The sequence below is a fragment of the Pezoporus occidentalis genome, unplaced genomic scaffold, assembly GCF_034315485.1.
Source record: "Pezoporus occidentalis ecotype Australia unplaced genomic scaffold, CSIRO_AGI_Poc_V1 ctg36, whole genome shotgun sequence".
NCBI lineage: Eukaryota > Metazoa > Chordata > Aves > Psittaciformes > Psittacidae > Pezoporus > Pezoporus occidentalis.
In genome coordinates this window covers 1,317,845-1,341,587 of record NW_026915591.1, presented here as the reverse complement: position 1 = coordinate 1,341,587, position 23,743 = coordinate 1,317,845, and the positions used below count along the sequence as shown (strand labels likewise).

General features: G+C 39.8%; 1 protein-coding gene across 4 annotated transcripts in view; it reads right to left on the bottom strand.

The window, feature by feature from the left end:
• Window positions 1-1,105: 1,105 nt before the first annotated feature.
• The window catches only part of ESR2 (estrogen receptor 2), a 47,859-nt gene continuing 25,221 nt past the window's right edge, over window positions 1,106-23,743 (bottom strand). For all 4 annotated transcript variants that reach the window (XM_062630726.1, XM_062630724.1, XM_062630723.1 and 1 more), the window contains 6 exons: window positions 22,404-22,520; window positions 12,335-12,634; window positions 7,236-7,374; window positions 5,645-5,778; window positions 3,810-3,984; window positions 1,106-1,792 (listed from right to left, as the gene is read on the bottom strand). In XM_062630726.1, the coding sequence (XP_062486710.1) occupies window positions 1,603-1,792; window positions 3,810-3,984; window positions 5,645-5,778; window positions 7,236-7,374; window positions 12,335-12,634; window positions 22,404-22,520 (1,055 nt within the window). In that variant the 3' untranslated portion in view covers window positions 1,106-1,602. The remainder of the gene's footprint in view (window positions 1,793-3,809; window positions 3,985-5,644; window positions 5,779-7,235; window positions 7,375-12,334; window positions 12,635-22,403; window positions 22,521-23,743) is intronic.

Genomic DNA, 23,743 nt, shown 5'->3' with positions numbered 1-23,743 from the left:
TACTGAAAACTTTATGCACCTCCTATAAAAAATACTCTCCTTGGCTTTAAAAAAACACCAAGATCAAAAGTTTCATTAATATTCCAAGGAGGCAACTGGAAAAAAGTCCCTAACCAAAAGACTTATTGGCTCAAAACAGACGTTTGGTCTGATCCCAGTTTATTTTCTCCATACCTGAAATGCCCAGAGAATGCATGCATTACATTTGAACATATCCACTTAGCGTGATTCTAGCTCACATCAAAATGCAATGTTGGCAGTTGCCAGACTGAATGATGCCATTCTGCTCTACACTGGGGCCTACGTTGTTTTATTTTCCTTAGTGCAGCTTAAACACATGCAGAAATCAGTGAGGCGGGGGGGGGGGGGTAAACCCACGTCTTCAGTGAAACTCAAACAAGGCCTCACACTTGCACAGTGAAGGAAGTGCCAGGACTGTCCCGTCCCTGCTCTTTGAAGCATCCAATACAAGATATGAGAAGGCGCTTTCTAAACAAGCAAGCAGCAAACCTGAGGGCAGCAGGCAAAACCAAGTCCCAGCTCATGCTCCAGTCCACTGCCTCCCCCCTGCAAGATGGCTGCAAGAGGTTTCGGGTGGGCAGGACATAATTCCACAAGCAAGTCCAAAGGGGAGGGAAGATGGTTTGTTTATAGCTGATTTCACAAGCCCAGATCAGCAGATCATATACAAATGCAAACAGTTAATATTCACAGAGCAACCTCTCGTACCTAATTATTATAATAGATATAACATCATTAATAAATATGTAAAACAACATGTTAATCTCACAGACAAAACACATTTCAAAGGTCAGCATTGACTGAAATATCCAGGCAGTTTGGTCTTCTTTAAAGCACTGAAGAATTATACACAGATAACAATGTGAGTGTTCAGAGCAGGCTCACAAAATACAAACTTAAGCTTGGTTTAACAATTCTGAAAAGGCTCTGATCTGGTCTTAGAAGCTATTCTGAATGGCCTTCAAATGAAGGCCCTTGCAGCCATTGCGTATTTAAGAATAGAAGAAACTCCTTTACATTGTACATATCTCAGCACTTTATCTATATCAGCAGCAAAGCAGGATTACCCAGGGACCAGCACACAGAGGTAAGCTGGATTCAGTGATCCTAATGGGTCCCTTCCAACTTGAGATATTCTATGATTATGATTCTATGAAAGAGGAAATTGACTAGTCATCACATAAAAACCTTGGTCTGGGAGACAGAAACGTAGGTGCTCACTCCTAGTCCTGACACAGATAACTTCTGTCATCTTAAACCAGTCCCTTTAGCTCTCTGTCACAGTTTGCCTGGCTCTGAAAAGGAGAGGCAGTAATTCCGTGTCTCGCAGCACTGTTCTGAGGCTTAATTTCATAAGGTGCTTTTGAAGAGTCTCCAAAAAGGCACTGTTAAAGTGCAGCTATTAAAATGTCAGAAATATGGACAGAAGCATGCATCCCACAAGCCTTTCCCAAGATACCGATGTGCAAATCTAGAAGAGATGAGGACTCGCACCAGGTCACACTTCAGTAGTCCCAACACAGCAGTTTTGTTTTCTCCCATAGCTTTGAACAAGCATCACATCTCCAGGTCTCAGCAGAATTACTGGGCTGCCGCATTCCTCAGACTGTCTCCAGTCTCCATTTGTTCTAACGGGCCAAATTCGGGATGCGTGGCTGGGGACTTCCTTTGCCCTCGGAGAGTGTGTGCATTCAACATCTCCAGCAGCAAGTCATACACTGGGACCACATTTTTACACTTCATGCTCAGGAGATGCTCCATTCCCTTGTTACTGTGCAGGAGAACAGAAAATAAGTCAGTGATCTGGGTCCAACAGTGTAGAGAAGGAAACACGCCTGTGGCTTCAAGAGAGACCTTTTTTAATTAGGGGTTAAGAAGTTTTGCTGCTGTAGTCCCTGAGATCACTTACCACTATCAATAGTAACAGCATCCCAGTACTTTAAGGCTGAGTGGTTTACTATTTAGAGAACCAAGATTTGTTTTACACCACACAAACTGACTTCAGAGAAGAATTGGATGTACGGACCCTGTTAAAATCAAACAGAAAACCTCTTCGATGCTGTAAATGTGGGAGGTTCACATGCTGCAGCTTTATACAAAAGGAGGATTTACAATGTGCAGCTCTAATACCTACCTGGCTCCTGCCTGACTGAGTAGGAAGACCAAATTACCCTGTCTAACTTCAAGTGGTTTGTTTCCTCTCTGCATGTCCGGTGTCAGATCTTGCAGATGGCTACAGGCCTTTAAAGCAATCTCTTTTTTTGTTACGCACTAAGATACAGCAACACCTGATTAGCCTGAATGCTCTGTGGCTATATCATGATTTGGACTAAGAGGAGGTGGTTATTGCTGTTGCGGTTGCACATGGATATACTTCAGATGTACTCAAGATTTTGGGGTTGAAATCTAAGTGAGCTTGCTCAACACAACTTTATCACAGTGGAAATAGTAGCAGGCAGTCAGCACACAGATGACCTAGGAAATTGGATTGGGAGGGGGGCAATGCTTCCAGAAAAATGAGGTTCTGCTACAATTCAAGAGTTATAAATACCTTAATGGCAAAGAAGAAATTGCAGCCCCCTTCCTACACCCTGATCTTGAGAGTCCTGCATCATTTGGTAATCAAGGCTGAGAGCAGCAAGTATTTCCAGAACAAAGCATAACTGACTGACCATTGCTAAGCAAGAAGGAGACAGGTCACATGTAGCCTCCAGACTTTGGCTGAGGCAGGCACAGCAGAAAAACTCTGAAAAAAATTCCCAATATTTATTCACATTATGTCACCACAAGAGCTCCTGCGATGCTGTGATGTGGTGTCACATCACAGCGGGCAACCCAGGTGACAGCAGTGCACTGGAGCCCTGAGTCTGTTTTGGCTCTTGCTGGTGCTGTAGCTCTTGTAGGGCCAGCTCTCAACCTCACCCCCAGTTCACAAACTGGCCTTTTGCACAGTCAGGTGCTCGCTGCTGTCACCCACTCTCCCAGGAAGCCTGTTGCAAAGATGGCTGTCCCTCTTCAGCGTACCTACACAGTCAGATACACCCGTCTCTCCCCTACATAGTCCAGTCTGGTCCCAGGACCGCCTGCCCTGGACACACAGTCCGAAGTGCAGACATAAGACAGCTTTGTGAATAGCTGGGCTTTGGGTGACAATTTAGAATTACAAACAGCCTGAAAATTAAAGCATCTGTTTGTCGGACCATGTGATTGAGTCTGCTGTACTGCAAGCAAAGATGAGCAGCTCAAGGTCTAGGGACTGGCAGGGAGCAGAGGAACTGCTTCCAATGCAGTCGGGAAGGCAGGAGTGTGGCATCAGTGCAGCACAAGTCCCTTGGCAGAAATGCTGTGGTTCTGAGTAAAAGACACCAACTTTGGCCTGGGACAAACATGGCACCCACAGTACACTTTGCTCCACCTAAGCCCACACTGCAGCTGAGTTTGGAAAAAGACTTTCATTTTGGACAGAAAAGTTCTGATGGCTGGGTGGGTCTTCTTGAAAAGCTGAATTTGTGTAATCAGTGTTAAGCATTTCAGGCAGATCCATAATGAATAATTTAATGTAATACAGTTAAAGTGGCATTTTAATATCAACACAACATTTCTGAGTGCCAACAAGCACTTGAGTAGAGAGGCTGCTTAGCTGTGCTAGGAAAGAAAGCCTTACAATGGACAGGGATGAAGAACAGTAGCAGGATTCCCTCAGGAGTGCTCTGGAGCTCAAGCCTCACTTTGTGGCTGTAATAAACAAGCACCAACACCGTATGTTACACATGTTCTGTAAAGGGTACCTTGCGTGTCTGACATGAGAGAGGAGCATCAGCAGGTTGGCCAGGCGAGTGGTCTGCTGCTGCGAGGGGACTCCGCTCTTTGCGATAACCCACATCAAAGCATCTGTGACCACATTAAGCAGATGATGCAGTTTCCTGTTGCTTTCTGGTTCTTCTCCTGACAAGGGAAACATGCCTAAACAGAGAGACAAATACAGACTTGAGGAAGAAAAAGAAGCTACGACCGTGGACTTTTTTTCTGATATCATATTTCAACAGGATTAGAGAAGATACATTTCCTGACATCTGCCCCTCAAGACTGTACAAATGATGTTCCATGTGCCACACCAAGCTTCAGCTTACATTCCTTTGCCAAAATTTGACGGCCACATCCTTTGGAAACTGAGCAATTCTCCCAAGTCCTCCCATGACAACATGTTGAACATAGATGTGCCCTCTGTTCTCCAGGGTTTTTTTCCCTTTGAATCACTCTGTACCTTGTATTTTAGTAACTATTATGAATTACAGCATTATGCTTGCTCTAATCTCTTCTTGCTGAAAAAACCCTCTTTTGTGTGAGTATATCCTAAGGAGGGAGGAGAACATGTTGAGAGACACTGCTCACAGACCCAGCCTGCCATGGTCTCCCTACCACTCACTGCAGGCGCCATAACACAGCATTTACCTACAGTGGGAAACCTTAAAAGTCAGCAAAAAGCAGGGAATTGGGGGTAGAGAGAAGAGAAGAAATCACCACTAAGGAGGTCTGAAAACACACAGTAACATCATTGGTGGAGCAGAAGTGATCGGGGGGGGGGGGGGGGGAGAGGGCAGCAATCCTCTCAAAGATACTTATGGAAGGACAGAGCTCCAGAACACCTTGGAAATTAGGATTAAAAGATGAACCTTGACAAGAAAGATGAGCAGGGAGAGGTGAAAGGAGTGATTTTTCTCTGGGAGGTGAGGGTTTGAAGGAAATAACAGCCGACAAACATAGTTTTGTCTGCTTGGTTGGTGTGAGGTTTTTTTTTAAGTAAAAAAAAGACCAGCTTTTGTTGTCTGTTGAAATAATGGGATCCATCTCTACACAAGTGGGATCACTGCTGGACCATTCCCCTTCAGAACTGGGCTGAGAATTACACAGCAGCTCCTTGCTGAAAACAGTCCATGCAACAGCTGTTGTTATTTTATTGTTGGATTCTTTGGACAGCACTACTCACAAAATGTTCAGGGGAATAAAATTATTTCACTGCAGACAACCTTAAACTGGCAAACACGCTCCTGTCTGCCTTGGGTGAAACACTGCAAAGCAAGCCTTTCGCAAAGCAAAGCTCGTATCCTGAAACTAAACTCACAGTTGAGTACTTGCAATCATTTATACCAGTTAATTACCTTTAAATAGGAACACTATTAATTATTAATCATATATTATTAATTAATCATCACTCAATTGAGTAACTAGTTTTACTACAATTAAGAATTAAAGACAGGTTTGTAGAGCTGCACAACAACTTTACACATCCCCAGGATCCACAGAGACACAAGTAAAAGTTCTTGCTGAAAAGGACATACTCACATCCTGGGTCCCAAGCCCCACCTTGTAAGAAGCTTTCAGACTTTGGGTCTTTCATGCAGTTCTTACAACAGGACATAGACCATAAATCCAGCAAATGATACAGCTTAGCATTTTCCGGAGCAAACATCCTTACCAATCTGGCAGTTAGTCCTTTCCTATTGTTCTCTTTCAACAGCTTTATCTCATTTGATAATTCTGCCATTTTTAGAGGCTGATTTCACAGCCACATTCAATATAGAAAGTACAGTTTAGTGAGTGTCAGAGCCAGTCACATACTTACTGGAATTGAGGAGGATCATTGCCTTGACACACAGATACTCCTTGTGCTGCAGTTTCAGCTCTCGTAACCTTGAGGTCATAGCCAGAAGCATATCAAAGATCTCCAAAATTCCCTCTACGCATTTCCCCTCGTCCCTATGGAAACACATTCAAAATGTCATCGAAAAAGTAGAAAGAAGAAACTCCAACTCAGTCAGACAAAAAGGCCTATCCATCTCATCTTCGGGAGAATTGAAAAGTTCTATCATGATATCTAAATTGAAAATTACAGTGGTATAAAAGGTCAGCACCTCTAAGAAACTGATTTTCTCATTAAAGCACATGCAGGATGGACCACAGGTAAGTATGACCATATTTCTGTAAGAGGCTTTATCCTCACAGCCAGTGTAATTCTGATAATCAGTTTGAAACACTATAGTGTTTCACAGTACCACCTCGAATCATTCTCCAGATTTCTTTCGCAAGGAGTTAGTACCTATTTGTACCTGAGGGAGGTCTGAGGACCTGGTGAATAAAAAAGACTCCCTAAAATAAGTTTCTTGGAGTAATAGGACACTTTTAAAGAATAAACCAAGTTCTACTCCCAGCCCCCAGCCCCCTTTTTCCTTGAAGGTGTTGAAGTATAAATAGATTGGGGAGGAGGGAGGGGGGTGTTGGTGGCTTTGTGATTGTTTATTGTTATGCTTGCAAGTGTTAGCTGAATGCAGCTTTCTCCATTTTGGATATTAGAAATGATCCCATTTTCAGAAAACAAGCAAACACACAAACAAACAACCTTAAGTCACTGAAATAGGTTTAAAATTAAGCAGCAGCAAACTTCACACCACTTTAGTTAGTGTTCCAGTTTTTTGGTTAGGTTTGTTTTTTGCATGTACTGGACTAAAAAAGCAATTAAGTAGCATACAACATGGTATTCAAAAATTCACAGTATTGAATACAACACAATATTCAAAGGGATGCTTCTTATCCTTTCTGTAATATGCTGCTTTTTTTTCCTCTGTAAGGTTTTAATAAGAGGAAGACCTAAGCACAGCAATGCAGGAGAATTACAAAACTCCAAATCCTTCTAATGTCTTTTAGAAAAACCTCCTTACTTATCTGTATTCTTCCCTGCTATTGAGAACAGCAGCAGTGGCAGGAAGAAAAAGGCAGAAAAGCTACTCAATTAAAATATGGCCTGACATTAAGTCTACTTTTTTGGAGGGAAATGGGGAAAATCACCAGTGTAGTGCATTGCGTTGCTGTGTCAACAGTTACAGCATCCAGAGACCTGGACCATAAAGAACAAAGCCGACAGAAGGTGTGAAAAATACAGAAAAGCTTCAAACTGTCATGTGAAGCTACAGGAATTCAGGAATATGCAGGTTCAACAATACTATTTATACTTAGTATTCCTTTACCTGTAGGTAAGGAATGGGTAGGTACAGGTAAGCCCCTGTAAGGATGTGGAACCTCAAGACATTATTGTTACAAATACAAGTAAATTATGTTGTTGGATAAAATATTAATAGCATCTCCATACTTAATCCTCTTGCTCTTACCTCCAGGCATGCTAATGTGAAGTGCTCTCAAGGAATTTATTATGCTTTTACCTGTCTAAGACAAGGTCTGGTGCAAAAATCAGTTTCCCAGGATGGTCAATTGATCTCCACATCAAACCAACCATTAAAACTTCCATCCAGCAGCTCTCCAAGAGTCTTACTTGGTCATAGAGGCTGAGATCAATGAAGCCTAAAAAAAATGAAAATAACATAAATCAACCTCTTTATTTCTGTGTTTTGATAAGGGAGTCCGAGTATATGAGAAACAAAAAGAAATAGAAAGAATTACGTGCTGTGAAGAAAGCCAGAAAAGGGAGCACTGACACCAGAAGCAGCATGCTGCTGTCTCAAATAGAAACATAAATATATATTATTATCATTCTCAAATCTTCCACAAAACATTTGAAATAACAGAGTGATGTTCCAGTGCAATTACCCGTATACAGCTGGTAAAACTCAAGTGGCTGCAGAGGACTAGCCTTACGCTGGGCCAGTTCTTTAGATGACAGCATCCAGAAAGGCCCCAGAGAATCACTTGGGAAACTCAAGTTGGAGGTTACTGCACTGCCCTGCAGAGGGCTCCTAAGAAATTAGTCTGTTCTTTCCCCAGAATGCAAATGGTTGCTCTTTGCAGTTGGTTGTTTTTTTTTTTTAATCTCATAAAACAGACATGTTCCCGGGTTTCTTGCCTAACTGTTAAAGAATCTTGATGCCTCTGTGTTGTCAGTCCCTCTGTAAATGCCATGAGTTGACCCCTCCCATCCCTTTCCTGCTGCCTCCCTCCTCAAAACTGCAATAAACCAGAACAAACAAACAAAAAACAAACCCAGACAAAAGGAGACAGGGGTGGTTGGTGAAGGTAGCAATGTCCCCACTGCATTCACAAACAGCATTCCAGCAGCAAGAACAGGATAAATACAACTGTGCATAAAACTGTTTCATCATTTAGTTCTCTCCACAATTTAGGCACTGGATCACACTGCAGCACAGCCCGAAGGTAGAGACAGTCATTGCCCTCCTTTTCCCTCCCCCTGCAAAAAAACACTAGGGAAAAAAAGATGTATAGAAGCCATATGGATAGACATAAAATTCACACACCCTGAAAAAAAAGGCTAGAAGTGTAAATTACCAAAATGCAAGTGGGAAAGCAGACTGCTCAGTCATAGTAAAACAGATATGATGAAGACCAGTTCAGTGGTCAAAACCAAGATCAGGCCACTTTTCAAAGCAGAGCTGATAGGTCTCTATCTTATCCAAAGGTGCTTCGAGATGAGCTGATACCTACTGCTCTGCACGGGGAAAAAATCATTACAGCCTGGCCATGGGAGACAGGCTCCCCATTCTTGCCAGATGTCTGACGTCTTAAAATACACACAGTACGTTTGCACCATCAAAGAATCTGCTGTCAGCAATTTATACAAATGCTCCATATATTTTAATATTATTAAACTACTAAGCTGGAAGACGGTCGGTGACAGTCTTGGGCTGATATAAACTGGGTAATGTGCACACACTCTTATCATTAATAGAAGTGCTGCCTTTCAAAATGGCTTGCTCATCATTGTGTAAGAAGGCTAAACAGGAGACAGCGAACACCTTCCCTCCCGGATTTCACTGTCACATAATTTAGTACAGAATCCACATCCAACAACAGATTGTCTGCCAGACACACACTCAAAATTTTAAAAATGCTTTTAGAAAAATAACCATGGAAGTGTGAATGGGAGAAACTAAAAGTGGCAGCTTCCTGGGAAACAATGACCAAGAGACATTTCAGTTCATTTAAATAAACATTTACACAAGAGTGCCCTGATTTCTCCAGCTCAAACAAACAGTTATTTGGTTTAAAAAACTATCTCAGTTGAGTGAGATGTTAGACCAAATCCCGGCGTGCAATCTACAGATACTCAAACATCCAGCTTTATCTGTATGTCATCTGCTAAACTCACATTATCTGCACTAGCAGTATGATTTATGAACCCTGAGCACAGCCATTAGAAGGACAATACCTTTCCTTTTCATAACAATCTTGTGCATTACTGAGGGCAGCACACAACCACCACAGCTTCTACTGGAGTGTCAGAAGTTCTAGTTCATTTGCTGCAGAATACATTAAACTACTTTTCTATGGCTGTACTACATGTCCTTTAAATTGTGCGCTCTACACCTAATCGCTTAATTATGAATTACTAAAACAGACTAGAAAAACTGTTGTGCTAGATGGGTAGTGACTAGCAAAAGGCATGCTGCTCTGGTCAGCAGCACACGAGGTTGCATAATGAATCCAAGTTTCAGTATTATGACAACATTCTATTAGCAACACAGTTCAGCTTTGAACCACATTGAGCTACCTTAGACAAGGTAAACAAAGTAAAAGGCAGTTACAGAAGTTCTGCCATCTGACAATTAAGGATTAAAATGCTTGTAATTGAGAAGGAAAAAAATCCATGTATCAGATTCTAGTTTACTGAGCAACACAAAAATACGATCCGTTAAACTGAAAGTACAGACAAAATTACAGGCACAGAGCACAACTGCTAACAAAAGAATTTCATTAAATATTAAATATGAAAAAAAAAGCCCTCAAAATGTATCTTTCCTGTTTAGGGCTACTGTTAACATAAGCATCTGTGAGGAAAAAGAAAGATTTTCTTTCACTTTCAGTGAGTGTCAAAATAATATCCAGTAATAACTTAGAGGTAAAAATGGGCTTCTAAGCCCTGGCACACAAAACCAAATATTCAGCTTTACAGAAAATAAAGTTACTGCTCAGTGGGCCATTACTCAAGAAGTCTGCATATTTTTTTCCTAAGAACCTACCTCCAGGAACCAGGCATGGATCGAGATGATTAACTTCAGGCAAGAAGTTTCAAAACCTGAAATTCTGTGTCCTGAGCTCTAGACATCATGGTTATTTTAATGTAAAAAATAAATAAATCCACATCAAAGTAAATGTTCTAACTGCCATGTGCTATGGCGATATTATTACATTAGGAACACATTAAACAATCACATCTACTTTGGGCATTGTTCTAAAATGGTGTTTCTGTTCTGTGTAACAGGAGTGATCAGAAAAAGAAACCCAAACCAAACATACAAGATGAAGGGTCAACATTGCCTGGAACTGTTTTGAAGGGGGTTGATTGTTTCAGTGGGTTTTCTTTATACAGTTCTCTTACTGCCAAGAAAAGGGTTTTCTTTTCTGACATACGTTGAAAATAAACTAAAAGTGATCAATGTCAAAATTTGGGTTGCTTTGGAAGCTGATCTTTAAAAACAAATCAAAAAAATCAATCTCAGCTGGCTGTTTTCTCAAAAAAAAGCTGACATAGTTTAAAAAAAAATAACAAAGAAATTAAGAATAAACAGAAAATTGAAAGGTTGGTTGGTTTCCCCCCCCCCCCCCCCCCAAATATTCCTTAAAATGATGTCATTTTCAAAGAATTTCCCTGGTTTTCCTTCACAATTCACTTCCTACCAGGTTAACATAACCATACAGAGTACTCTGAAATAGTACTTTTTAATCAAGTTTTTCTGATTAAACAAGAAATTTTAGCATCGACACTACTTAATATTTGGGCTTTCAGTGTAACACATTCCACATTAACAGCAAAACCACTATTGCGCTGCAAATGGCTAGATGGCTTAAGATGTTCATGCTGCACAAGTATCTGCTCCCCAGTAGCTTAACAGCACACGTGGAATTTGCACACCCAAAACTATCACACCGGCATACTCCAACACAGTGGCTAAGCCATGAAGACTGTAATCTGCACTTAGAAGATATGGTCCAGCAGCTGGAGCTAATAGCAGCTTCAGCCACCTCACCTAGATCTGAAACAGAATTGGCTTCTTAGTTCAAGGATTATATGAAATATTCCTTGTTTCTTGTACTATGTCTACTCTCAGTTTATCTTTAGATGTAACAATTACTGCCAAGTCTTCCTGTGTATGTGTATTTAAGCAGCAGCAAATACTGTTAATAGTGCATAAGCATGACAAGACCAGGGCATGCACCAGCACGCTCTGACTACCTTCAGCATAAAATCCAAGTGAGGAGCTGTTGTGTGCTGGCTCCTCAGTCATGATGGACATGGGGTTAGAACTACCAGGCACACTGCAGAATATGTTAGTCAATTCTAGCAGAGTACTCTACCTTAAATTAAGGATTAAGCCCCATGCTGCTATATGTCTATCAATTATTCAGCGCTTCTTTCAGCTCAGCCCATGTGTTTATTACATCTATCAATTATTCAGTGCTTCTTTCAGCTCACTATTGTTAGTTGGTCACTTTAGCTCTTGCTGAAGGGCTACAGTCTGCGGTTTAGCCTGTGCCAGCCAGCAAGTTTTTCTGCACACTTTTGCCAACTACCATCTCTGTGTGCTGGCTGCTTTCATTCTGACTTTTATTCTTTATTCTGTTTTAATCATGAATGCTTAATGGAGAAGGAATTGCAAATGCTCACCACCTGTAGGTTATAAGAAGTGAAATGGTACATTGCCATGATACTGGGGTGGCATTTGAGACCTTCAAGACAATAACGCATGTAGTTGAACTTCAGTGTATGTTTTCTATGTTGCCAACAACCAAACGCATCCTTACTGATTTTTGCTTTGAAGGACAGCACATGATAATTCGGAGATTGATACTATGCACCACTTTGCAATCTGACATTCTTGTGTAGTAACTACGTCAAACGAAGTGATTGTAGACACTGACTGCTTGGACACAATTTTGTTTTCAACTGTATTAGAAACCTTTTAACAGGATTCAAGGAAAATATTGGTCTTTCAGTCTTTTATAGCAAACCAGTTAATACCCTTTTAAAGAACCTTTAAATCAGATTAATCAGGTATTTATAGCTAATGAGGTAGAAATTGCAAGCAACAGCAACTATGCTTTTTAGCAAAATGAACAAGTATTTGACTAACAACAGGTAGCAAATTGTGAGCTAGGTCACTGTCTAAATGAAAATACATCCAGGTGAATTACTGAGAGCAATAAATTGTTTATTATTTTAAACTATAAAAATCTTAAGATTTTCATATTCATGTTTACTGTGCTGTGCTGTTATTTCAGGGTAGACAATGACACACTATTTAAGCCAATGCTTTTGTGATCAAACAAAAAACAAGACTGAAATACTTACCAGGAATTTTTTTGGCCCAAGCAATCATGTGAACCAGCTCTTTGTCTGCCAGTTTTGTCAGGGACATCATCATGGAGGCCTCCGTGAATGGTTTGCTGGGACGACTCACCAGTACATTGGGAGGCTCTGCTTCAAGTAGTGTCAAAACAAATTGCTCTGGACTGACTGTGCTGAGCAGGATCTCTTTTACACGGGTTGCTGTCTCACTGTATTTCTTAGCTTTGCCAATGCAATGCATGTGATCTTCTGAATTACGATGGCTACGCAGGATCCGATACCCACAACGTTCTCTTCTTGAGCCTGACACAAGAGACACGTGATTACATTTTTCTCTTAGTGTTGCATTATGTAAATCCAAATGCATGAGGACAAGTGGGAAAACCATTTAATATTGGATATCCTAGTACTGACCATCAAGCTTCAGAATTTCTAGAGCATTCAGCACTGACTTAGCTTTGTTTTACTGACTTCAGCTGAGGCTTTTGTTTCCTCTACTAAACAAAAAATAACTTTTAAAAATGTTTGCTTTTGATCTTCAGTTAACTTACTTTAAACATCCATGGGAAAATTCCCATTGACATGAAAAGAGAGATACATCATGTCTTTAAATGCAGTTAAAGATAGCTGTTTGTAAATTCTGTTTTTAAATTCTGGTTTAGATGTAAACTGGGGGAAGAGAAGATTTCTGGAAGTCTGGGCCATGATAGACAGTAAATATGTCAGCCAGAAGCACAGCTGGGCTTTACTGCTAGCTGCCTGTTCAGCTAGGGACTCGCTGAGATGCAGCCCATTTTTTCCCTACATCCCATTAAGACAGCAGGAGTTTCCCCAAAGCTAATTCAGATCTACAACTGGAAAGAGCAAGCCCCCTGTTTGGAGGGCTCTGCATGCAGAATGCTATTTGTGTTGCAAGGATCCCTTTAAATTATTGGACTTAATTTGTTGTTCATTCTATCAATACCAAACATTCTCCAATTCTGTCAGTGTTATTGGTAGGATCACTGTTACCTGTTCTTGCATAGATGCCATGGAAAGAGTCTAAAAGCATCTCCACAAACATGGTATGGGTATTTGCTAAAACACTCAGCCATGGCTTCTGCTTCACTCACCCCTTCAGCATATTATATAACAAGGACTATTTTTACTGATTTACAGATAATTCTTGGCAGTAACTAATGCACCATAGATTGTACCGTATTGAAAACCAGGATATTTAAAAATACTAAGTTACTGAAGAGATCCTTCAACTCGAATCTTTCAGCACTTAATATGTCTAATATCACAGCTGAATTGTCCTCTAAATCTTTCAGAAGTTAATTTTTTGTGCTGGTCATCAACACTTTTACTGACATATGATACTCAAAAGTTGAATTTTCATAGATATTAAAATGCCTATGCTAACATAAATCTATACTACATCAACATTTATTATTGCACGCATAGAGACTTATGGAGTCTCTATGCACGGTAAGTTCCTTCATTTGGTTTCAATTCCACAATAAATTTGACAAAAGCATCCTTTTTGCTATTGCTACTATTTTGACATTATTATATTTATGAACTCTTTCCAATGTATTGCCTGAAGACTTCATGCCCTGGTCACAAACTGGTTCTTCTTCAATAGGGTATGTAACTAAAGGCTTCATAAAGCTTGAGGACAAAGAAGTAAAGGAATGATGAAGATAGAAGAATCCTAAGAACTTGTAATCAGTGGCAAAAAACACACTGCCTAGGCTACTTTCAGGGCTATCAAGGGACAATGTTCAGCCTATGGTCTGGGCACAACACCCTGCAGACAAGTCAACAGCAAAGGCTTTTCAGTTCACCTGGAGAGGCCAGGTACTTCAAGCCACCTACTAGAAAGACCGGAGGACCTGGGTGTCAACTTCTGGTAGGGCAGTAGGTTTGGACCATGCTGCCATGGACCTGTTTTTGCATGTGTGTGTGCATGTGTGCTCATGCACACAGGAGAGTTTGCACCTGGAAGAACAGAGGGTCCAGAGGCCAGCTACTGGATAACACTGACTTTCTAAAGCCACTTACTGGAGGGATCTATAGTACATGTGTGTTTCTGTGGCCATTTGTGGGAGGGAAGGGCTGAATACCAGCAACTGGGGTGAGGCTGCCGTCCCAGAGGCCATCAGCTGAGGAGATACTGAGATCCACCGGCCAACTACTTGACAGAGTGTCTAAACCCAGGTACTGAGAGGATTCATACTGTATGAATGCATGTCTTTTACACTGCTTACTTGCATGAGTACTGTATTTTCTATCTCTGCTGGTGTATGTGGCTGACTGCGGATACAGGTATTGTGTGTATATGTGCCTAATAACAGTACACACTCAGACTCACTACTTGTGGACATGGGAATGTGGCAGTCTTCCTTGTCAAGCTACTGGATTCAGTGATTCCTACCGTTCTTCATCCATAGCCACCATGTATTGTCTAAATTCCATCCAGGCAATGCAATTCTGGCCGTGGGTTTCAATTAGCAAAGAGATTCAAACATAAGCCAAATTAAAAATAAATTAAAAAGAAAAAAATTCAGATGCTGAAATTAGTGACAAGGCTTTGTCTTGCTAAATAAGATTTTGGGTGAATGCAGTCTCTCAGTGGTGGAGGTTCCTCAGATGAAGTGGCTTTTCAGGTCATAATCATGGCTTGTTTTCAGCTATCAAGCACCGTTTGAGCAACCTGTGAAAAGGGTGAGATGCAAAGGCCAGCTGGGTACAGCCTGAAGGCACTGAAAAGAATAGATAAGGATGGACTTTAAGGATGTGGAACTCTCAACTGCATATTGCTATCATTCTCACTTGCTGCATGTTTAGTAAACCATTTCTGATGGAAAAGAGAACAGAATGACCACTACAGAAGTTCTCAATATCACAGAACACCCTCTACCTGGAAATGCAAGAGACTGAAGACAAATAGGCAATGCTGGTCCAATAAACAGTCCTCAGTCATGGAGGAATCCAAGTGTAAGAAGGCATTTGAAACTGGAAGCATTATCAGCTGGAAGTCTGCACAATTTGGGGCAAGGACGGTTTTGCATCCTTAAAAGGAATATGGATAGGATAAAATGGGTTGAGTACGGACAGGATATTTGCACAAATAATGGATTGAAGGAAAACAATCAGTGATTTGCAGAACCAAATGCTTGGCCAAATGACATCTAGTTGCCAGAGCAGGTGAACAGAACTTACGGAAAGATACAACATATCAGCAAAGACAATCAGAACTTGAGACATGTTATGGTATATTCATGAAATCAGACTTGATGATGATACTCAAAAAAAAAAAAAAAAAAAAGATAGCTGGAGAAGTGTGCAAGTCACACAGCAATTTCTTCAACCATTTGTCTGGGCAAATCCTTTTCTTCATTAGAGAGTCAAAAGACAGCAAGACAGACTAATTTCTACAAAGACGCTTGGACAGTATAGCGAATGTTTCAATAAGCCTCAGAGAACTCTGCGCTAAGCCTCATTTTGGACTACTGCACCAAGGTCAAGAGGAAAATCTTGAAGTGCTTTGTCAGCTTTAGAAAAACAGAATGGCACATTGGGCTGCCGACTCTTCTGAAGTCATGTCATGCATGAAAGTACGTAAATATTTTCCACCAGGGAAGACAAAGAGGAAAGGTCGACAGTGAGCTAAGCAACTGGAACAAAGTACAACTCTGAAGAGATGAGGAAATACCTAGATATCAGGGTGCTCTCTCTACAGAGATCCATAGCTCTGATTTCCATATGAATGTGTATTGTAGAGACAGTAACCACCAGAAGGCATCCAAACTAAAGCAAGAAGAAACCCCGCACATTGTTTCTACTATTGAGAAAGCAGAAGAACATTGAAAATGGGCACCTCGAAGGACAGAATAAGAAAAATAGCACAGAGGAACTAAAAGCCATAGGCAGTACAGAAGAGAAATTTTCTTGGGCTATCAAAAAATACCAACTGCTCCACAATAGACATAGTTTTCAGTTAGGGACCATATCTACAATTATAAAGTCAGAAAAAATACTGGTTTAAGAGGGAATTAGGGTGAGGAGGAGATGCCTGATGACACAAGGAAGAAATTCCAGCAGTTTGGATATACCTGCCAGAAGCAAGGTGTGGTCAAGCAAGCACTTGCAACCAGATCACTGACCCTAGTTCAGTTCCTTGCACTGAAATGAACCAAGCACAGCCTTGTGGGCTCCTCATCCTCTGATCACCTGTCCTTAGCTCTCCTATACTGTCACCCTGACTTCTGTGGCATGGAAAATATCAGGTCTTTGGTGGCAACACTCGAATTATCCTCTCTAATTCACTATTGTAAAGATTTTTAATAACATTCTGTAACCCATCCAAGATATAAACACACAGGTGTGTTTATATTATATATACATATATATATAAACATATACATACACACACACACATATATACATACATATAAGCAGGTGTGTTTCTATACTCTTGTGTGTATATAAACGCACAGGTAAGTGACCAGGTACTTTAACAAAGACCAAAGAGAAAAAGAAAGAAATATTTGTTTAAATTAAAAAATAATAGTCCAATATCCTGTTCTGATACAATCTTGTACAATTTTCATCCACACAGCTGCACTCCATCCTCTGTCTTAATATAATTCAGTCAGGTTGTGATATTTACTGATAGTATTAAAGGTCTCAGTAGCTGTGAAGGGTTCTTACTGGGAAATAGCAATCACCTTTAAATTACTTTAGGTTATTTAACTAAATCAGACTTTGTATACAGCCAGTACTTATTACAATAAAAATGCTTTATTTAAAATGTAAAAAGTTTCTACAATCACAACTCCGGTGTAGAAGCCAAACCAGGACTGTTATGACATTTCTGCATAAAAAACTTGTTAGTAAAAAAATATAGCTGGTGATGAAAAAAAGGGGAGGAAAGAAAACCCAACAAAACCAAATTCTGAATTATTATTTGCAATTTTTAATCAGCATATATTGCCAAAGCAGGTGAAGGCTGGTTCACTGAGCAGGCCATAAAATTACTTTGTCATTAATTAAGAGATACCACTTATTTCTACAGTAAAATTCATTCTGCTTGTATTTTTAAAAAGTGCATTGGAAGATTACACAGCTATGAAAACAATATTTAAGGTTGCTAATTGCTTGTCAATTAAGACATCAGAAAGTAGCAGCCTTTCCAATTGACACACATTTTAACAACAGAAAGAAACTTCAGTACTTTCTAATCAAATCCAAAGCTTAGGTGGGACCCAGAAATCTTACATGTATGTCTGTTAGCATCCAACAGGTATGTTTAAGCGCTTATAAAACTATATATCATAAATAATTATAGGCCAGCTTTATGTTTGGCTTAACCAGACACAGAGATGGGGATCAATCTGAGTAAAGTCATGGCATTAAAATACATAGAGCTTCCCAGATAAGGGACTATCCCCGACTTCACCACAAATCCCCTAACTATATTTAATAGCTAATATTCATTCATATAAAGGTAATTCAGGCAACTGCAGAAATTCACAAGATGATAAAATTCCTTCTCCTTCCTACAGCATTCTCCTTATTTAGATCTATTATTTGCACAAGAAAATAGCTGTATTCAGATGAGAACGCCGCGCCAAGGGCAAGACCTCAAACTACAGCATCATAGACCACATGGGTATACGATCACAGGAAGATAAGAAATAAGACACACTGAAAAAGAAGTCATTAAAATGAGCCTGTTCACTTACCCATGAACAAGCCACAACAAGTATTATTGGCAGTGAAACACGCTATTTTTAAAGCAACTCCTGCTTTACAAATTCTTTGAAAATGGCAAATGCTGTCTGTTATGGTTGGCAGTTACATGGCACATTGCTTTTGATATTGATCTTAGTCCCTGGCAACTGCTAATGTAACTAACAAGTTCAGCAGCAACTGCAGGTTCTACCACTGAATATATTATAATAAGTTTTGCAAGTGTTTGAGCTTAAAACTCACTCAAGTATACATTAGTAAATCATTATCACTCCAGTCTCCCTTGAAAGCAAATGCAAATCTGGTGAGTACACCTGTATTCACAGAGCAGACCTACTGACCAAGAAGCTGCCATCTGCCATACACACACAAGAATACGAGCTGAAATTCCAGTAATTTCTATAATAGCTAAAATATAATTAACACATCTTATGTCCAACGAATGCCATGCAATATTTTTGCCCCACTTACTTTCTGTATGAAAAGTAATTATAGCATTCCAAAGTGCTCTCTGGAAACTGCACACAGTAGCCACACACAGGACATAAAAAGCCAACTCCTGAACCATATCAGCCCACAGAGAGTTGTGGTTTTCTTTCTGCAAACTTGTTGGATAATGACACTATTCAAGGGCAGCATCACTCCATCACTTCTTAGTATGCCCCCTCAACCTCCTCACTTGGGGCAGAGAGGGGACAGAAAGGAAGAACTTTTGGAACATTTTCAGTATGTTGAGAGCTGGCACCTGGGAGAAAAGGAGTGGGATGGAGTGGAGGAATAAAAGGTAACCTTAGGAACTCCTTATGGAGGAAGGTCTATTTGAGCCTCAGGAACCAAAAAAAGAAAAGCACAAGTATAGCTGCTCCCAGAGTGGCTATAGCTAAGGGATGAAGTAACTCCCCTCTTCTTTGGAAGCCTATAGTCCATTTCAGCTGCTCAGGTAAACACCAAAAAACTCCAAGAGAAGATCAATTTTATCCCAGTCCGGTTTATTTGAGTTTGCTGGGAAGTTTACTGCAGTATTTCTGTTTTCCTTGTTCCTGTTGACAGTGCCTTGCAATTATTTTTCTACCATTTCTGGTAGTCCTAGTGCCAAAATCTGGCAGTAGTGTTCTTGATTGGAACAGCGCACAACACAGACTTCCTACAGTGAAATTGGCAGCTGCAGTGTCCAAGCCCCTCACAGTGCTTTTGGCAATGATGGTATATTTTGTAAGAAAATTCATTATCATATTGATACAAAGAACCCCCAGCTAGCTTCCACTGAAATATATGTGGCTTCTTGGGTTAATTCTCAACATTTATGAATGTTATGACATCCAAGAGAACTTCAGACCAGGAAACTCCAAAGCCACATTTGCCTACTGTTTCCTCCTCTTTTAAAAATGGCATGTACTGCATAATCACATTTACACACAGAAATGTATGCTATTCACACACAGTTTTTTTTCTCAAGGTGTCTATTGATAAGATGCAAAACAAGGACTAAAAGATTTGATCCAAATAGCTCAGAATTTTTATGGAGAGCTTTCATAAACTACAAAGCAGTAATTGAGGTTCTTTTATCACTTCTGTTGGACAAGAAGTCTCCACTGAGCAAAAAACGCACTTACAAACCATTCTACCTTATTCACGGTTTTAGCAGATGTGAGCCAATGTATTCACTAAGTGACCTAGAAAAGGAGCAGAGATGGGGGAAAAACCTCCATTAAAAAGAAAACATACTCTTTTACAGCTTTCTACAATGAAAAATTGGCATTAAAGCATGGCTCTAACAAGACAAAATTTGAAAGATAATCACTCTGGTCTGCAGGAAATGGCAATTACATTTTATGCAAGAAATACGGTCTTAAAATCTGTCTAGTTTAAATGGCTGTCACGATGTGTCCATGCATCAGCATTACTCACAGACGCCACTTAACTGATGAGGCAGCTCAGAAAATTCTGAATAATTTTTATATTCAGTTTTCTGAAATTAAACTGTTTAGATTTTTAAATAAAATTCTCAGGAATCTCAAATTTCACTGCTACTACTTAGAAAAATTATTTTTTAAATAAAATTCCTGTTAACAGTTTCAAAGTATCATTTTTGGTCTGGCACAGTCATTAATGCCCTACAACATTCATTATTGTAGCAAAATATGCTTAGGAATATGTGACAAGATTAAAAAAAACACAGGCTAAGACATAAGTACATATTGTTATTTATTACTTGTAATACCATAGTGCTTATGAGATCTAATCACAAACCAGGACTCTCTGGATAATTAGAAAGAAAGTATTAGCTTAAGGAAAGCATTGGGGAGGACCACCTTATAATATCATACTGGAATCAATCTTTGCAAAATTTCTCCAACTCTAGAACTGGGGCTTGACAGAAAGCCCTGTTCAAAAAACTTTGAATAAAATATCAGACCAAAAAGGTCTGATCAAAAAAAAAGACAGTAACACCATTCAAAAAGTAAGGTTTCAAAAGGAGTCTCATTTGCAAGTGTAAGGTTTTACTTTCTGGAGACCAGACAGCAAAGGTAACTGAGACCATAATAATGAAAAACATCCATAATTTTGAGATGCATCATCAGTGCAGAAGAAGAAAGGAGCTTCATATAGCAAGAACTAGATGACTTGAGCAACAGAAACTAGATGTACTTCACAAGTACAAAAATAATACAAGGAACAATGAATTTGTAGCTTTAAGCTGGGAGTTATCAACTAGAAATGAACAGAGAAGCTGAAATCAACCATGAACAAGGCATATAGGATCCTGGGTTGTAAGGAGGGAAGAGCTCCCATGTAAGAGATACTAGTGCTACTACTGTGAAGGGAGTTCACAGGAATACTGTCCAGGGTTCTGATCATCCAAGTGAAAAATGGATTAATTCTGGGGCAGACAGGGACAAGTTACCCTGATGACTTTCAGATACTTTCCTATTTTGCAAAAAGAGGAGACTTCTTGGTTTATGAAGCATAATAAAACAAAGATTATGAGGGGATGTGATGTAGACCATAAACACAACCAGACCGTTAACAATAAGGAGGAGCTACAGGACAATGTTGCCACAAGAACAAATGGGCATTAATTGTCCAGCAATAATGGAGGCTGTAATTCTAAAGAATTCTCCTAATAAAAGAAATAATATTCTGCAAACAGCCTTCAGATCAAAGCAGTGGGAGGACTAAAACAGTGCTTAGCCTTGAAATAGAAATAGGTATCTACATTAAATGGGATGAATAAGATGCACGCCTGCAAATCACAGCAGACCAAGCACAAGGCCCTTCTTCTTTTCACTCCAGTGTTCCTATATAATGTTTTCCCAGCCTATTTCTATCATGTACACTGGAGAACCTGTAAGAACCAACAGACCTTGGCTGCGAAAGTATATTAGATATTGAAATATCTTAAAGTTACTTTCTTCTTAAAAGTAACCTTTAAAATATAATCTGTAAATGTGCAACTACATTGAAGTCACGTTACTGCAAGTACAAGACAGGAAGAGAAAAGGTTGGATAATTCTGAATGATGCAGTAACAAAGAATGTTTGTTCACTACTTCTTTTGATAGAAGAGCTGCGTGGCATCATCTGAAAATAGCTTGTTGTAAAAAAGAACAGACTACCCACTGCCTTCCCCTCACTGCCCCACCAAAGCCCCATAAAGAAGCCTGGCAAGCAAGGATCTGGTTCTTCACATGACAGTTGGTCAAGCTGCTGTGGGATGTTGTAGATGATAAGACTTCATAGGACTAAAAAGAGGGACAATGGAAAAGTTGCCATTCTCTTAATATATTAAGACACCTACAAGAAACCTCTTCTAAACCAGAAGTCCTCAACTTCTGGGAGCTGAGATGTCAGCAGTAGTTTCACACAGGTGCTAGTCTCATTCTTAACGCTCTTCCCAAAGCCACTGTTGAAGCAGAATACTGGGTTAATTAACTACTGCTTTGATGGGGCACTGCTTTATATTCAGCCAGCAGAGCATAGTACAGGCTCATCTACCCCATATTAGAAAGGATTTCAGTCTGATTTGAGGCTCAGGCAGCAGCTAGTCTTGGGTTCCCATTCTGCAAAACACAGTATGGAAGTAAACTGCCTTCAGAGAGCTCTGCAGAGGTACTATGGTTTTCATGTGTCCAACCTACACCTTACCTCTTCCCACAGGTTTTCTTCTGAAAATGAAAATCTTTTGCATTAAGAATTGGTACACTTCTTCCTATAAAACCAGCTTAAACCTTGCTTTAATTGCCTGTTGTGCCTTTTTAGGATTCCAAGAAAAAGAAAAAGGAAAAAAAAAAGCCAGCAAAACCAAGCAATCAACACAGACATGCAAAACTCACCACATTTCATCATTCCCACTTCATAACATTTCCGTAGCCGACACGCCTGGCAGCTTTTGCGCCTGTTTTTATCTATCGTGCACTGATTGGTAGCTGGGCAGATGTAATCATTATGTCCTGCAGAAGAGGAAGAGGAGTAAATTTAACATCTCCAACAGTCTCTCTGTCATTTCCCAAACCAGGACCTTCTTGGTTTTAAGCATCACAGCTTCTTCACATGCATCTATCTAAGCTCCGCTAATTTAACTGATGAAAAAATGTACGTTTTCTTTTACCGAAAACTTTGATTTGTGGCCTCAAAAAGTAACCAGGCACATACACCAGTTTTCAGTGATGACTGTTAGACAACTAAGCACCTTCTAATACCAACTCATTTATGAAAGTGAGACATACACTCTTGTGGAAAGTTGCTCCCAACCTCCAACTTCTTACTGGGGCTGATACAGGTGGTAGATAGTAAATTATTTTTTCCTCAGCAGAGTTGAAAACAGCAGTCAGTGCACACAGCTCTAGTCCTGCAAAGCTTTAGGTAAACTCTGGCTCTATTTAACTGCACTCTCTGACTTGGTGAGTTCCAGGAATGAAGAAGCCTTTGGAGGATTGACTCTGGATCAAAGTTAATTTAAAAAGCAGCTCAAGATAGAAAGAAGACTAGTTTAAAATGACTTGTACTGATTAGTACAAAGAAAAGCACAAGCAGAAGGTATAACTCATAGATAATCTGGACAAGTGTTTCTCTTACTATTACCAGTTTCCACTACAGCCTCTTCTGTTCTCTTCTCCTTTTCTCCCACCTCATGTCACCCCTACCCAAATTCCTTTACGTTATTGTATTTCATTAATCAGTAATCTGGTCCCAAAGTTTTATTACTGTAAACTGGGAGGTGCGCTAGGTGTAAATACAGTCAAATAACCTCCTGCCAAATACTGCAAAGGATGAAAAAAATATTCACTCATTTACAGTTCTTACTTCTCTCAGCTTGTGGGTTTTAAAGTTATTTTTTCAAGCTTTAAGAACAGATTAGGCAAAGATAGCATTACTAGAGGCTTTTTTTTTACTTGATGGAAGTCCAAGAGTTCATGTCTCCAAGAGTAACTGTTTAACTGAACCATTGTGACTATTTCTTTGCAAAATTAAAATAATTTTAACCTTGAATTTTTGAACTGGCAATTTTAAAAAGATCAGGTTACAGTTTGTCCCATTTCTTACTGGCAGATATAACTGAAAAACAAATTACTGTTTATCACTCTTCACACAACATGCGGGGTAAAGGAGGAAGAAGCTTTCTGTTGCACTATAACCCAAGCACACAGGAGTATAAATTGGTCTAAATCTCCTG